The sequence below is a fragment of the Leptinotarsa decemlineata genome, unplaced genomic scaffold, assembly GCF_025532065.1.
Source record: "Leptinotarsa decemlineata unplaced genomic scaffold, Ldec_3_MD MMD2_tig00000035_RagTag_RagTag, whole genome shotgun sequence".
Classification (NCBI taxonomy): Eukaryota; Metazoa; Arthropoda; class Insecta; order Coleoptera; family Chrysomelidae; genus Leptinotarsa; species Leptinotarsa decemlineata.
Genome location: NW_027412540.1, coordinates 7,828,719 through 7,845,496, shown reverse-complemented (window position 1 = coordinate 7,845,496; position 16,778 = coordinate 7,828,719). Strand labels below are relative to the sequence as shown.

The 16,778-nt window shown below is 34.6% G+C and overlaps 2 protein-coding genes across 3 annotated transcripts in view; both read right to left on the bottom strand.

Annotated features, from left to right (window-relative positions):
• The window catches only part of LOC111508881 (cytochrome P450 6a2), a 39,902-nt gene extending 33,743 nt beyond the window's left edge, over positions 1–6,159 (bottom strand). Inside the window, exon 1 of one of the 2 annotated variants that reach the window (XM_023164508.2) lies at positions 6,003–6,159. Coding sequence is in view for 1 of the 2 variants with exons in the window: in XM_074171814.1 (XP_074027915.1) it covers positions 5,894–5,936 (43 nt within the window). In the remaining variant the exon portion in view is untranslated. Of the gene's footprint in view, positions 1–5,893; positions 5,952–6,002 lie in introns of those variants that run through there. The other variant, XM_074171814.1, reaches the window with a different exon arrangement.
• An 8,527-nt stretch (positions 6,160–14,686) lies between these two features.
• The window catches only part of LOC111508880 (cytochrome P450 6a2), a 35,730-nt gene continuing 33,638 nt past the window's right edge, over positions 14,687–16,778 (bottom strand). Inside the window, exons 7-8 of the mRNA XM_023164505.2 lie at positions 15,360–15,611; positions 14,687–14,933 (exon numbers count right to left, since the gene is read on the bottom strand). Coding sequence (XP_023020273.2) covers positions 14,752–14,933; positions 15,360–15,611 — 434 coding nt within the window. The 3' untranslated portion in view covers positions 14,687–14,751. The remainder of the gene's footprint in view (positions 14,934–15,359; positions 15,612–16,778) is intronic.

The following is a 16,778-nucleotide window of genomic DNA, read 5'->3' as shown; positions in this document are numbered from 1 at the left end:
AACGGTATGTAACCCTTCCTTGTACTATGTAACTCAATTATTCAGAATCCTTGAGAATCCACAAGCATAAACATTGCGGGTGCAACCTGTTAAATGATCAAATAGATTTAGTTTACTCACCGGTTTTCAAATTAGCATATCAGCATTGTAACTAATAAACAAAATTCATGCACTCAATCAAGCCAAATACCTCTATTATTATCTACAGGTGTGCTATATAAGGGCTAATGTAATCAACCATTGTTATTTTAATATATAAGTTGGAACATGTCCGTATAGGACGAAACTGCAGTAACGTTAGTTACAAATAAAAGTTGCAAGAAAGAAAGTTTCGATTCTCTTTTCTCCATTACCATCAACTTTCACTTCTCACTTGACATGTGTCACCTGTCAAATATAGAAGAATCAAGGTAATTAATTGTATAATTTTTTTATATTTAAGAACAGCTTCTTGGTATTTTGAAGCATTGTTCATTTTCCACAATACTCCAACAATATGATTCGACATATCTTGATATAAGAATAAAAATATGTAGCCTTTTGTCCCAAAAAATCGTTTCACTTCTGCCTAATAAGTGCTTCCCATCGCAGTATCAGTTAAAAAAGCGGAATAGATGGTTTGTACACTTCAGCATAATTATTCTCTGATATATTTGACCATTATTTTCATTTACTTGATACACCATCACCTTGTATACGAGTATAATCAGCGTTACTGTAACAAGCTGATATGTAAAGGTCAATACGTCAATCGGATAATTTTAAATTTCTCTCGAGACAAATCATTTGCGTATCGTTGGGGCAAGTCAGAAAGAGATTGAAATGATAGGATAAGAAAAAACCCATTTTTCAATTAGTCAAATAAATATAAAATGCATGAATATCTCCTGGAAATGTGCATATGACATGGCCAAGTGTGGGTGGAAACTTCTTTCCGTTGCCTCTCATGTAAACCTACGACTTTGTAGGTACGTGTGGCAGATACTCGACAGAAAAACAACAAATAACCCAGCTAATGCCGCGCAGAAAAACGGAGTGAAACCATCAGGTACCTGTGCAACGTCTTCCATTTAGAAGATTCGTCGCAAGTAACTTGCTACATATGAGAAGGTGAAATTGATTTTATTCGGTCAGAGGATCATTTCAGACGGAGTGAACCGTTTGAGTATCCTGAAGAAACAAAATTAATTTCAACCAAGCTCTATCTGCAGTTGATTCAGTTGGATTCAGTAGGATAAAATATATGTTCGGTTAGGTTTCCGCGGTCAGCGATTTGATATACTGTCGTCCGGTTTAAACCGCGTTTGTGATTTTTATCTGTTCTACGTTTTGGCTTCTGCTTTGAAGACATTTTCAAAAACCACTTGAACACGAAATCACATGACTCGACGACGGAGTCGTACTCTACCTGACCTCCAAATCTCGTCACTGGCTTTATTCAGTTCCAATGTGAGTTGCAGTCAAAACCTGTTAAGGTTTTGGTATATATATATTTCACACCTTTGTCAGGATAACTACAGTAATAAGATCATATACAAGATTATATATCTTATGTATATATGAATATGAACAACTAACTGTCGTGAGAATAAAATATAAAATGGCCTAAAAACGGATAGAAAAATCTGTGAGGTCAGCACTGCAGTCATTACCTGTTCTATCTTATCAATGATTGACAAAAATTTCTGTTACAGATTTTTCGACTTGGCGCTTTTCGCAAATACTCGCAAACTGTATCGATTCATGATTTTTTTTTCTCACTACAAAAAAGCTTTCAGTGAACTCAGTATTTCCTAATAAATCGAACGATCGCCGATAATAACAAATCAAACTTAACACGTTCTGTCCCGTTCGAAACTACATGCAGTTTTTTTTATTTTTGCTATGCACAGTTGAAACAATAGCAATCAAGAACTGGTATCTTTTCCAAGTAATCGCTTGGAATTCCATACTACCTGTGTCTGGAAATTGTAAATTTCTTTCTTCAAACACTTGATGAAAACGGATTCTAATATGTTTTTGATATTGAAAAAAATTGTACAAAATGGGCATATTTGGCAAATTAATGATATTAAAAGAATGAAAAATTGATAGTGGGTACGGAGACTGGTTGTTCAATCATTTCATGAAAGCTGAAATCATTCGAAATTATTTTCAAATCAAACAATAACAAATTCATTCTAACGTTATCTTAGTGATTTTGAGAACTTTCCAAAGACTGAGTTTATTTTAAAGTTATTAAAACCAATCGTTATTCAGCAATAAGTTAATTTTTTTTCTAGATCAAGTTTTGAAAATAATAATCTGGGAAATTGTTAGAAATTTCAAATTGGAACTTCATTTAATTGAAGCATGTGTTTTGAATCATCTGAAGCAACAAATCGTTCATGCCAGTCTCAACTCCCTACACTGTTGGTTAATGGACTGACGCCTATCAGAAAACAACTACTATCCTATCTAATACCACGAAGGACGTTGGATTATATCCGACAGGTGTCAGTGCATGATTCTTTACAGAAGTTATTCCTGCATGCTGTTGGCGATACAACTGCTGCAATATATTTTCAATTATTGAAACACACTTGCAGACCGGTTTCGGGCTGTTTGACCACCCGTCAGTTCAAGGTCAACAATTTTGTCATCGCCTGATTTGCTTGTGAAAGGGGTAATCAACCGCATATCCAAAATTTTTCCAATTCCTCGTATGAGGAAAGGAAAATTTTCATGTATAGTCGGTGGGCATACTTGAAGACTGGCAATAATTCAAATTATCATATCATTTTGTGCCAGTTGTATTGCCAACAGCATATGCAAGAATAATTTCAGTGAAGAATCCTGCACTGACACCTGTCGGATATGATCAAATGTTCTTCATGGTATTAGCCAGGGGAGTAGTTGTTTTTTGATAGGTGTCACTCAATTAACCTACAGTGTAGGGAGTTGAGACTGGCCTGAACGAATTGTTTTTTTAGATGATTTGATTTATAGTCCATCTTTAAGTATGCCCACTGACTATATGTGAAAAGTTTTTTTTTCCTTATAGACACTACCTTGCACTGACTAGTGGCCGAACAGCCCGAAACCGGTCTGCAAGTATTTTCCAATAATTGAAAATCTATTGCGGCAGTTGTATCGCCGACAGTATATGCAGGAAAAACTTCAATGAGGAATCTTGCACTGACACCTGTGGGATATAATCCAACGCCCTTCAGGGTATTAGCCAGTCGAGTTTCAGTGGAGTTGAGTCGATGAAGAAGTATATTGTTGTGTTTGTTCATCAACTGAGGGAAGTGTGTCACACTACTCAAGGTTTTTCGCGACTATAATTATGACAACGCACCAAGTTCATCCACAAATTGGTGAAAATATTCCTTCACCTTCTATGTCAGAAAAGATTTCAGCAGCGGCAGCTCGTCAGAGGAGGCAAGGGAGGCTTAGCTTCCTCATAAAATTTGAGGCTATTCATCGCAATAAGTTAAAAGATATTGACAAATAATTATGATTATTTCTTTCTATAAATGTTTGGGTATCATTACTTCACCATTAATTTTTAATATAAATAGATAATATGCCCGAAAAAACAATATCACTCACTACGTAGTACGTACCACACTGTATCCTGCATCAACAAAACGCACCACCCATGAACGAATAACGGATAAACCATCAACCCGAAATAATAAATGCCATACGTTGCAAGGGAGCCAAGCCTCCGACCGCTTTAAAAAAACACAGGCTCCACGAGACCGATCCAAATAGCGACATACGTCCCGATTTGTAATTTCAGTTGCAGAAATTATAGCATCAGAGGAGGCTAGCCTCCAGTAGTTGGTCTCCGTTAGTGTACGATTGCGTTTGTTCTTTATTCGATTATTCGGACGGGATGCCGTGACGGACCGGGACTGAAAAATATTTAGGTAAATCGATTTAGTGTTTCTTGATGATATTTGTTATTTGTGTATAAAACAGGCAGTATTATATTAAATTATAGCAGTGCTTTTTGGTAATATTTTTAATGTGTTTTTAAAATGTTTTCTTCCAATTTTAAGGTGTTTTCAGGTTTTCACTTTTCGGTAAGTTTTTTTATGGATAAGTTGGATGAAATTAAAAAATCTGACGATATAGTCGATTGGTTGCTGACAAATAATTTCAAGTCTTTATCTTATGATAATAAATTTTACATTATCAAAACTCTGGGAAGGCCTCAACCAAATTTGATTTCAATTAAATCTTCAGATAATCGACAAAATCGAGAATTTGATATTAGTTGGTACGATAAATGCGATTGGTTAACCGGCTCCATTAAACGAGAAAAAGTTTTTTTGTTGGCCCTGTGTTTTATTTTCCGTACAAACCGAATACCAAATGTGGTCTAGAATAGGATACTCCGATTTAAAAAATTTACCTCGTATTATGGGGCGAATATGATTCACAATTTGGCACTTTTTTTAAACGGTAGCGTTTTTTTGGGCACCTCAAAAACCATCCAAAATGAGCTTACTAGTGTGGCATATATTATTAAGGAAAATATGAGCAAGGAGATTGAAAGTGTTTCTTTTTTGCATGGGAAATTTATGAAACTACCGATATTACCTGTACCTCACAAACTTTCAATCGTTTTTAGATATGTCAAAGATGGTAACGTGGTATAACGTTTCATGGGTTTCCATGATGTTTCGTCTGGGCGCACAGCTGACGATTTGTTTAATTTCTTAATTCGTACCTGTGACACGTATAATTTTAGGCAAAAGTTAATTGCGCAAATCTATGTTGGGGTTGCGGTCATGGCTGGCCATTTAAATGGTTCACAAACTAAAATAAAGTCCATAGCTCCTCATGCACTATTTACGCATTGTCATGCTCATGCCCTTACTTTAGTATTAAGCAAAGCGTGCAACAACATAAAAAATGACGCGCCTCCGACAGGCTTTTCTGTGTGTATATAGTCTTTATGACTTTAGCCTCCCCTGTTCTCCAATGCACGAGCCGTCACTGGATTTCAGTATGTTTACGTTGTGTTCAATCAGGAATATTATCTTTATAATGAATTGATGTGTTATACATTTCAATGTTAGATGCGATAAAACTTATAATTATCAAAATTTCTACTATATCATCCCATAAAAAGGGATATAATCAACGGTCAGTTTTTTTCAAAACTCACGAATAGACACGAAACATACGTCACTCATTCATTTTTTTTATTGAAAAATTTTTGTACCGGCTTCCTATAAAGCTTAACAATCTCAAAAATTGAAGAATTCAAATATGTTATCGAAAAGCATATATTAGAAAATTTCAATATACTTAACATATTCTGAAAATGAATGAAATAATTTGCCTATGCCTATACCTAACTCATCACTTAGTGCCGGAGGTGACCTCCAATTAACTTCATTTCCCTATTTTCAATTCAATTGAATTTTAATTTACTGTCACTCTTACGTTCTTATGTTCTGAATTGACAAAGAAAATTCAAGATTTGTTCAAATTATGTAAACATGTACCATGAAATGATATTCCAAGTATGAGTGCAGTGAAACAGCACAAACAGCCATTCTGATGCCTAGGTGTATTTCACCCATTTGTAGTGATTTTGACATATGCTTTTAACTCGATTCACGTATAGTACTGAAAAATTGAAATATATTTGATTTTGAATTTGTTTTGTTTGTTCCTATACAAAGTACTAATAAACCAACTTCTGTAAATTTTTTGCCAGTATTTCTCTGAAAGCTCTATTTGTGTAGAATAGAAAAAATATTTTATTTTCAGGATGTCTCACAAAAATGTTGTTTCTGATGTATGATGAAGCATGGTAATTTTCAAAAACAATCTCAATTATAAATAAGCAGTTTTTTTCTTTTTGGAAATTGCTTTGTCAGAATATTACCTTGTATTATATAATTGTAAAATATAATCAAATAATATTTCATTATTCAATCCAGCCAAAAGTATTTCAAACTTTTCACCAGTTATGTGAATTCCTTTATATCACTTACCGATGAAATTATAACTTTATCACGACAGGGTCAAGAAACACTGATGCTACAGTCGTATCTGTTGAATTTCAAAATAACTTGATGATAATTTGAAGTGATACAATTTTACGGAACCAAAATATATTTATTCGGTTTTCAGATTATATTACTTGAAACTGAATTATATTTAGCGTATTCCGTTATCCCGTATAATATATTACCATTAGAGACGTAAACCATGACTCAACTACTATCGTTTTTGTTGAATTTTTGAGGACACCAAAACGAAAAGTTACGTTGTGAACAGTCAGTCGCAAATTGCCTTTCCAATGATGAATCAGGCTGGGTACTTTCCATATTCAAATTCTGAGGGTGATGGTCTCTGAGAAGCGGGGATGAAGGTATGGAAGTTGAGGTTATGAGAGAAAGAAGTCTCCTGTTGGGCTTCAACAAGTCAGTTTTGAAGATATTTCTTATTTTTCGGTACCGTCCTCTGTACAATAAAATGTAGTGGTACCACTATTGAAGTTTCTGACTGTGGTTTCATAGGAAATATTTCGCACAGAGAATAAGTTTCATCATGAAAAATAACTTATTACGAAACAAAATGGAGTATTTTTATTCATAACGAAGGCTTCAGAAATTTTCAAAAATAGTAATATAAAATAGTAATAGTAAATAAGGTATTCATAGTATTGAAAGTTGGGCTTCTTCAGTCTCGGAGTTTGATCAGTCCGAACGACAAATCTCAATATATGAAGCCTTCACCAGTTATTTTCATTAGTTCAAACTGTTCACTTCACTGGTGCTCAGACTTTGCCTTATATCTAATGCCACGAAAAACGATTGATCCCCACAAACTTCATTTGAAAAAATATCACATGTTTCGCTACACAGTGAAAATAAAAATCTCAAAGTGAAGAACATTACCTCGATTTGAAGAAATCTTGCTTTCCTATATTCATGAAGAAATATTTTTTAAACTGAGAAACATATTCTCTCAAGTTAAATTTGAATAAACGCTTCTTTTAAGTAAAAAAAATATCACACCAACATTGTGTATATATTTCAATAGAAATAATCACATTATCTCAAGAGAAGTGGGTATGCATTCTTTAGTCTGAGCAAAATTAATCTCGAAGCAAAACCGTTTTGGGTTTTGAAAGAATGATAAGATTACTTGGAACATTATTTAAATGTCTCCTTATGAGAAATTTATTGTTTTTCTTTAAAGAGAAGGATTTTTCAAATAAACTCATTTACTTCATCAAAGATGAACTTGCTCCTGTTTAAAAACTGTCCCTTTCATTTGGATGTATTTAGTTACTTGAATCCAAAGTATCTCATCTGTAATATGAACAGCTATAAGTGGTAAGGGAAGAAAACAAATAATACATTACACATTATGATTGGTTTATTTCAAGCAATTGCAAATCGTAAATATTATCCTGAAAAAGCATCTAAATTTCCTTTGCTAATCTTTGCTTAAATATCATATTCCAACCACACACTTTTGAGAGATCATACAGTTATACAAATAACATAAATGAATATTCAATAAGAAAACATATATAAAAAAGGGTAATATTTTGACAAATTGCAAATTAGCAAATAAAATGAAATCGAAGCCTATAAACAACATTACAACTCAGACAAGAAAATGAATTAATTTATTAGTAATTTTACACAAATGAAGTTTTTAAAACTAGATGCCATTCTGGTAAATAACATCAGAAAAGTCACTATCGTCGATCAAGTTCTGTATTCTGCTTTTGTTTATCCACAATTGCCGGAACATCACTTGGATTCTGAAACAAAAGAAGAAATCAGCACATCATCCTCAGCTACTATTTCAAATATATATAGAGGTAAAAATATGAAAACAGCAGCCACTTGATCAAAAAAAATTGTTTTTCAATAAAACGCTGTTTAAGTGGGTTTATTCCGTTAACGAACCCAATTGTTGTTCGCATGCCAATGACAACCCTCAAAATTTCAAACTTGTCTCAGGTTTTATTGTTTAACATACGATTCTTAGCAAGTTGAAAGGTACTTAAACATTATTTGATCAGAAATAAATAATCAATTCAAAAGACGTACCTCAAATCCCTTTGAAGTGGACAGAAGTCTATACAGAAAAATTGCCTTTCAAAATAATAATTTTGGAACCGTTATAGGAATTCAAAGTGTCGTGTGAGTATTATTAGAGGATCAATGAAAAATATAAAATGTTTCATTAAAAAAATGTAACTCATAATCATACAAACAAACTTAAAGGAATATGATTCGCTATTTAAATAACAGCATTCACTATTTTCGCGTTTTTGGAAATTCATATTTCATCTCTAGTGAGTTTGGTAATATTTCTACCTATTTCTTACATAACTAAAGGAAATCTATCAAATAATTTCAAGCTGAGTGGATTATACTCAATTCGTTTCCAATGAATAACATAAAAACATTTCTGAAGTGATTACAGAAAGCAAAGACGTTTCGGAATTCAACAAATATTTACATGTTGAAATCAGAAAGTGGCTGTCACATATAGAAGCTTTTTATATCTACTGGTGCCTTTTTTGGAATGTTTTGTATTATAATTTATTGTCTAAAGTATAAGTACCTCTATCTTTCAATAAAAAATGAATTCGGTCTGAGAGAAAATCAAATTTCATTTAGAGGAAATGTTCTTATTTGAAACAAGATGAAATGTATGTTCACAACAAGAGATTGGCAAATTTGAATCAACGTGAAGGATTTTTCAGTTTAAAAAATTAATATACACTTGCAGAACTCGACAGATGTAATAATGCATGTGGGAAAAATTACGGAGCATTGGTATAATTTTCGCAAAATGAAAGCAAAATTAAGAGTTGCCGTCAAAGTTTACCACTTTCTCTTCGGTACTACGTATACAACGTGGTACTTACTGATATAGCAGAGTTTTATCCAATTATAATACTTACCCATGAAAATATCTTTCAACTGTGTAAGACTCCAGTCTTGTAAAATCTGTTCCATAATGGTAGATACAAAATTATCGGAAATAAATTGCACTGCCTAGACACATAAAACACTTCCTCCTCAAAATCGCAACACACCAAAATCACTTTCCAACACATACTGGCGCGTACGAGATGCTTTCAATGGAATTCCCCGCTTCCCTCTCACTTAAGAGGGTCATAGAAAAACAAGAGCACCACAAGTTTTTTCAAACTGAAATGAATTAAATAATTCTTTAAAAGAACCCTGTTCATTCTATACAAAATTCCTGTTATTGTCAGTCGATCATAATATAGTTTTGTATGTGATTTCACGAAACTATTGTTATAAACGAATTGAGTTATTTGAAGGGATACACAATCAAATTCAAACAAACACTGTGTGTTCAGATCAAGTTGATATTGCTCTCCATTTGAAACAGTTTATTTTTCCCTTCAAATAGGTGGTGGGTTTCGAGATGATATTATATTTTCTTGATTCAAAATAGTTCATCTTCGCAATGATATAATCGAACGAATGCTGTCGTTGAGAATCCAAAAAATTTGATTTCTTTGTTGAAAAAAGTGTGATTTTCTGGTGGAACACGGCGATGTTGGCATAAAGTAATAGTTTTTCCAATAGAGATAAAAATTTCAAAGCAACCTATGATCTACTTTTAAAGAAATACTGTTTACTGTGTATCACAGTAACTTTTTCTTAGTAAATAACATACCAAAAATTAATTCTTTACTCTCAACTATTATATATCCCACATAATCACCACTAGGAACTACCTGGACAGGTATATATTCAATCATTATTACTCAGAGCAGGGGTCGGCAATCTTGAAAAAAATAAAATCAGTTGGGAACTTAATCTAACAAATCCATTCTTTATTATCTAGTTCAGGAAAGACTTAAGGCTGATTTTTTGCAGCAAAAATGACCTAATTTCTCCCAATCATTCCACAAATCTAGAAAGCACTTCACCGAGGCTGAGCCAGCCTATTTTGCTGTGTAATGGAATATCTGAATATGCACTTTTCATGACTTGAATTGTCTGTGAGTTAATGGAGAACGACCAGCAATGTGGTTGAAAACTTCAACAATTGTATTCATCACGGATTTTAAGCTTCCGCTCGATATCTGCGCTCATAAAATCTTGATGAATTTTAAATGTGGTCGACCAATGCGAGCAGCAAGAAGAGATACAAATACATTATGTGTCTTGAACATAGTGGGTGCTCCATCTGTAGTTACGCAAAAAATCTTAGTTAGGTCTAGTCCCAGTTTCTGTTTATGTTTGGCGAATTCTGATAATATATCTTCGCCTCTTGACGTTCCTTCTAATGGAGGCAGACATATCAAGTTCTCAATAGACTCAGTTATTGTCAAAGTAACGCGCAACGATTGCCAACTGGGAAATGTCATTAAGGTCGACACTGTTGTTTTCATATTTCTCAACCATTTCAGTGAAGCTTGTCGCCCACTTGTCCGGCACAACACGGCCCGTCCCGTTAGCCAAGAGCGTCACCGGAAAGGATTCCAGTTCTCCGATCCTTTCCGGCAAATAACGGTACGTGTTGTGACGGACTGGCCAAGTGTGCGCGTCGCCGGCCAGCGCTTGTAAGCATCAACTTGTCCAAAGGTGCCTGGGAAGTTTCCTCTGGCTGTCAGACGGTACCTTTGAAAATGGACGAGAAAAAATGGAGTTGCTTGTTGAGGCAGGCTCTAGAATATCCAGAAGTTCTGAAAATTTGCCTGGAGTCATTCGAAAATACTAAAAAAACTTCTCATCTTTTTTCAGGTCGTTGAAAAGATGATGAAACTCTCCCAGATCTGCCCTCTTTCGATAAATGGAATAGACCCACATCCTTCTTTTTTGTGACTATTTTCTTCTACATTCAATAACGCGGCCAGTATAATGACGACTTCTTCATCAAAACTGCTAGTAATAGACATGTTTCTGTCACCGCTCGATGTCAACTGAAATTCCCTTGAAATCGAACAAGCAGCATTTTCAGTATGCTGGTTATAACTGGACATGTGGGCGATGCTACTTCCCGTCGTCATTAGGCGACGGACAGCGCCGTGCTGTGCTGTGCTGTGCTGGACATGTAGGCGACAAACTTAAAGCTTGTCCAGCGTACTACGCTTATTTAATGGTAAATACGCCTCCTAGAAATTTCCCGTCAGCTTTTCGCTTCTTCTCTTTCCTAGAATAGTTCCGTCGCTGTCGCGTTGTTCTAGACTGGCCGACCCCTGACATAGAGCATCTACTCAATCGTATTTCATTGCTTCTACATCAATAATAATGTGTCTTCAAAGAATAGCATAAAATCGGTTTCTAAGGAACCTCAGTAATGCTAATCTATTCAAATTCAGTTGGTCATTCAGTAAAATGTTTGGATTCTTGGATTTATTAATATCCATTGTTTAAAAATGATTCAGCTTCTAACCTTCAATTTACATGTTCAAAATTTCGAAATCTACGTTAGAAATATGATTTTCTTCTAAAAGATGATTTAGATATATGTTGAACTTATTTTCTTGCTCACATAGCTAACTAGATATTGCTGGATGCTATTTCTAAATGTTCTGCCGGTTTGTCCAATATATACTTTAGGTTCAGTTCCACAATTCAATTTATTTACTCCTGAACGTATTACTTGTTCTATATGCAATTTCAATAGAGAAAATGTCTCGAATCGCTTTTGCGTAGACTTTTTTGGAAAGTATTTCGTCTATTAATTCAGCTTTGAAGCCGCTGCAATCTGCTCAATGATATCTAGTTCTTTATTGAAATTATGTTTCGGGAGAGAAACGTTAACTCATCTATGAATCATGCTATTTTGTGTTGATATGGTTGGGTAGAAATGCAATGAATAATATTATCCGTATTAGAAAGTTGCTTATAAATTGAAAAACCATGTTTGTTTTTATTTCTACCATTTGTCAAGTCCACGAAATTGATTGATTTTGAATTGTCTGCTTCTACTTCAATAGTGAATTTGTTATTTTTATGAATTTTGTTAATATATCTATGTAAAATATCTGATTGTCTCTTAGTACCTGTGAAACGTCATCCATCAATCTATTTTAATGGTTAGATATAGGTACACTCCTTCTGAAAATATTTTCTGGAGACATGGGCTTTTTAGAATTCGGGTAGTTTTGATTCAAAAGTTTTTTCTCTAAGACAATTCATCAACACAAATTCCACCACCTTGGCGAACTTGGTTCATTAATGCTCCTGACAGCTGCAAACTTGAAATGAATGATAGCAAAGAACTTCACCCACCCAACGGGTATAGATCCTTCTGGTCGGTAGGTGAAGCTGTTGATGGAAACTTTACAAAATCCACAATTCTATCATGAACACAAGCGGATGTTGCAACAACAGCCAAAGGAAAACCAATTATACAATTAGCATTCCACCATCACCATCAACTATCCCCACACTAGTATCCACAATGCCGAAAATTACTTCTCGAAAACGTTTAGTCAGGCAAACTTTGAAAAAACTTAATATCAACATGGCGTCTGGTTCTAATGCTGTACCCGACATCGTACTTGGATAGTATGCCAATGAACTCGCACCAGTAATTTGCAGACTTTTTAACCTGTTTTAAAAGGAAGGGGTTTTTTCTTCTTGTTGGAAGATTGCTCACGTTCAATCTATCAATAACAAAAATCATAGAAAAAGCCATAAACTACCATATTCTTCAATGTTTGGAAGGTTTCAACATCTTGATCAATTATCAATATGGCTTTCAGAATCAATGATCAATATGCGACCGTCTATCGTATATTACCATATTTGAAATAACGCTACATGAGTCAAGAGCTGTTGCGCTTGATATTTCTAAAGCATTTGACTGTGTGTGACATGAGGGTCTGCTGGCCAAACTTCGATGCCATGGCTTGTCGAATCATTTTTGTGTATGGCATCCAATTTGCTAAAAAAACGATCCCTGCAAGTGGCCGTCGATGGATATCTCTTGAATACTTTCACCAGCGAATCTGGTGTTCCCCAGAGATCCATATTGTTTCCAATCCTCTCTTCATTGTATATCAACGACTTGTTTCGTCATTCCATTTGGATTCCAGGAGATCGTCTGCGGATGCACATCTTTACCGGCAGCAGGAGGTTGCATATTTTAATGAGTAACTAGAGGTGATTCCGAATTGAGGTAAAAGTAATCAGGTTCAATTCAGAGCCACGAAAACACAGGCATCGGTTTTCTTCAAGAAGATGAGTATCTACTAACCGCATATCATAATGTCAAGACAGACAATTCCGCTTTCTGTTTCGATAAATTTGTTGGGGGTTGAAATGGAAAAATATGTCTCGACACAAACATATCGCAGGAATTGCAAGGGCTGCTTATCAAAAACTTCGAACACTGCTCCGATCTAGAAAACTGTACACGACTTAGCAACTTTTGATGCTCTATAAAGCTCAGATCAGACCTTCTCATGTATGGCGCTTTGCCCCTAAGTATATCCTGTAGCTGCTGGATTCCATCCAGAAAAGAGCCACCCGACTGAATGGAGATACAGACATCACTTGGAACCTTGATAGTCTGGACATTTGTCTCTCTTTTATAGATACTTTCTGGGAGGTGTTCTAATGACTTGGCATATTTGATTCCACCAAGAGCGGTACATATCAGAAATACGCGACGAACTGTAGCTGCTAATCATTTCGAGGTTCAACTCAGTACACCTAGAACATCACTGTTTGAGAACTCTTTCATTTGAAGAACTGCGTTCATGTGGAATAAACTTCCTCCTAGGATAGGGCAATTGAAGCTGATAAAAAAGACGTAATGTAGCAGCGTACCGACACCACAGCTTAGTGTTGATTCGTGTGAAGATTGGATAATCAGAAGGTGACTGGATCAGTATGAATGAAGCATCGAGCGGGTACACATATTTGGTATTCAGTTGGGCTTTATTGTGAGTATTGAAAAGTAAATAAAGTGTTTAGTGTGAAGTGTTAACTGTCATTTCACACCGTGGGTCAGCACAGATACGATATCCACAATGAACAATCTGAATTACTTTTTTGGGATCAATTACAAAATTAAAACTATCGCGCCTTCTAAATATGTAGGAGTGTGTCGATAAACAGGACATTCGATACATTATTCCTCTGTTGAGGAAATCTGTTGTAAATCTTATCTTGGGAATATAAATATTGTGGATATCTTGTGATTTCCAATTCCAGTCCACTAATAAATGGGTATTTTAGTGACACGCCTTACTAGACGTTGTCGAATAGTAATTTCCGGCATTGTAGATTCTATTCTATTGTGGAAATAGTGGAGAGGAATTCAAATTGTTCAGCTAGTAGATTTGATTTTTTATGGCTGTTGTTGCAATTGAACCATCTGGTTGTGTTTGGAATTGTGAATTTAGTAAAGTTTTAATTGACAGCTCCAGCTACTGGCCAAAGAATCTAGACCCATTGGTATTGATAAGCAGTTTATTCCAAATTTTCTGATTGTGGATTTTTTTTCTTTCAATAATTCTAAGTTTGCAACGAACTTGGTTTTCGGTACTGGGATTTTCACGCCACTGCCATTAGGCGAGATTTTTGGAGGCGACGGCTTGCTCGCATTCTTTATTGAACCGAGGTTTGCCGTTAGAATGTATGATAAGCAATGGGATGTATTTGAAATCATTCATGAAAGCGCATGGTAGCAGACAAAATCAGTCAAATTATAATTTGTAGAATATATTTCATTTCTGACATACATAAAATAATCGACATTTTTTTATTTATTTCACTGCATAGCTGAATTCTGAATTATCTCTGCCTTTAGTAAAATTGGACACTTCACGGTGAGCATAAAAGCTCGATTATCCATTTCGAAAGGCAATTTGGTTGTAGGGCTGACAGATAACTTGAACCTCCTTATTATATCAATAACAGCTATTTGTACCATCGTCAATCCAAAACGAAGTCCTGGAAAAAGAGTTATTTTGCCAATTCAATCACACATTTTAAAGGAATTATTGAGATATTGGTGACTAGGTTCTAATGATTCCGTTCCCGTTTCAGACAGTGGAGATCAAAAAATGTTAGTTTTTATTTTAAATTCCATTTTCACATCCAAGATTGAATCAGATTCCTTGAAAAATACTAATGTGTATTTCAAAAACGGAATTGATGAAGTTTCAGTTCACTTGAAGAGATGATGGAAAACTTAAAGATGGAAATCAATTGAAAAATATGTTTGTTGGTATCCATAGTCGTTTTCAGGTGATAATCTTCATTACTCGAAGTATGCTAACAATCAAAACGTCGCGACGTATATTGATTAAGAAATTTTATTTTCCATAATTTTGGAAATTTACCATCATTTTGCATATCCTACAAAGTAACACTTACCTACACAACTCCTTGGTCCAATACCAAATGGAAGAAATGTATAAGATTTCATGTTCACTTTATTTTGATCGCTGAACCTTTCAGGATCAAACTTTTCTGGAATTGAAAAATTTTCTGGATCTCTTTGGATACCATATATTGGAATAATTATACTTGTGCCTCTTTCAATGGTCAAATCAGTTCCAGATATCTTGTAGTCTTTTGAACACTTTCTTTCCACATTAGGTAAAGGTGGATATATTCTGAGAGTTTCTGGAAGAAAGTAATCTTGTGAATCAATGTGAATTCTCAGTAATAACTTATGGTTCGAAAAAAATCAACTCAAGTTCGGTATTGTAACGTAACACATACACTAAGAGTTATCAGTTATAAGCATAACTTCTCTTGGCCAGTGGAAAAAATGAGACACAAACCTCTCGATTTGGACATATAGTGAACAAAATTTGTAACTCTATTTTGTAGAATGAATGAAAAATTAGATGTTATTTGAATGCGCTTCATGGATTCTTTTTGAATACCAAGCAATTCTGAAAATTACATACCTACATTCTGAATGAGAAGAAAATCAAGATATGATAAATTAATAACTTCATAATGATTGTTTTCGTCACACGGATAAGTTCATGTGAAACAATTTTCAAATAAATGGTCACTTTGTTTTTTAAATACACACTTAAATTATTACTTAGATGTGTCGCACTTTAGGTTTTCGATAATTATTCCTTATTCATTTCAACATGGAGTTGGTTATTAAAAGCATTCTCACAATTCTATTCCCAAATAGCATAACATGTGACCTGGAAGATTTCATTTCTTGGCAAAAAGAATGCAACAGTTCATATAAATTATGTAAATTGCGAATAACAGCAACGTCCAACACGGTCCTCCTAAAAAAATGCTGAGTTTACGAAAGCGTACAACAGAAGGTAACCCGACTCGTATAAATTCTTGGCAATTAGCGGCATTCATATTAAAACTCTCCCAATAAAAAGACGTACTTCCATATATCAAGGAAAGTTGGATCGAATAAATCGATTTTTGATAAAGACTCGCCAAATAAATCGATGGCACCGTGGGTAACAGAAAATCCAATCTATAAAAAATTCGTGGAGGATCCATATCAGCAACGAACCATTAAAGTTTAAAGAGAATATTGTCTAAATTCGCGGGAGATACTTCCTGGTGTGGATCGAGAAGTTGCTCGTATGAGATAATACTCAAAGCCGCAATTCATTCAATGCGAGAAAAATCTGAATATTCAACTTCAATTCCTGAAAATCTATCACTGAATTTCCCTTCAGGTGACTACTTCAACGCAAACCATTTTCCAAATATTATGAGTGAATCAATTAGAGAAATTTCTGAACAAAAAATGGCAATTTGCACCAGATGTACTCTGTACCCCACTTTATGATAGCA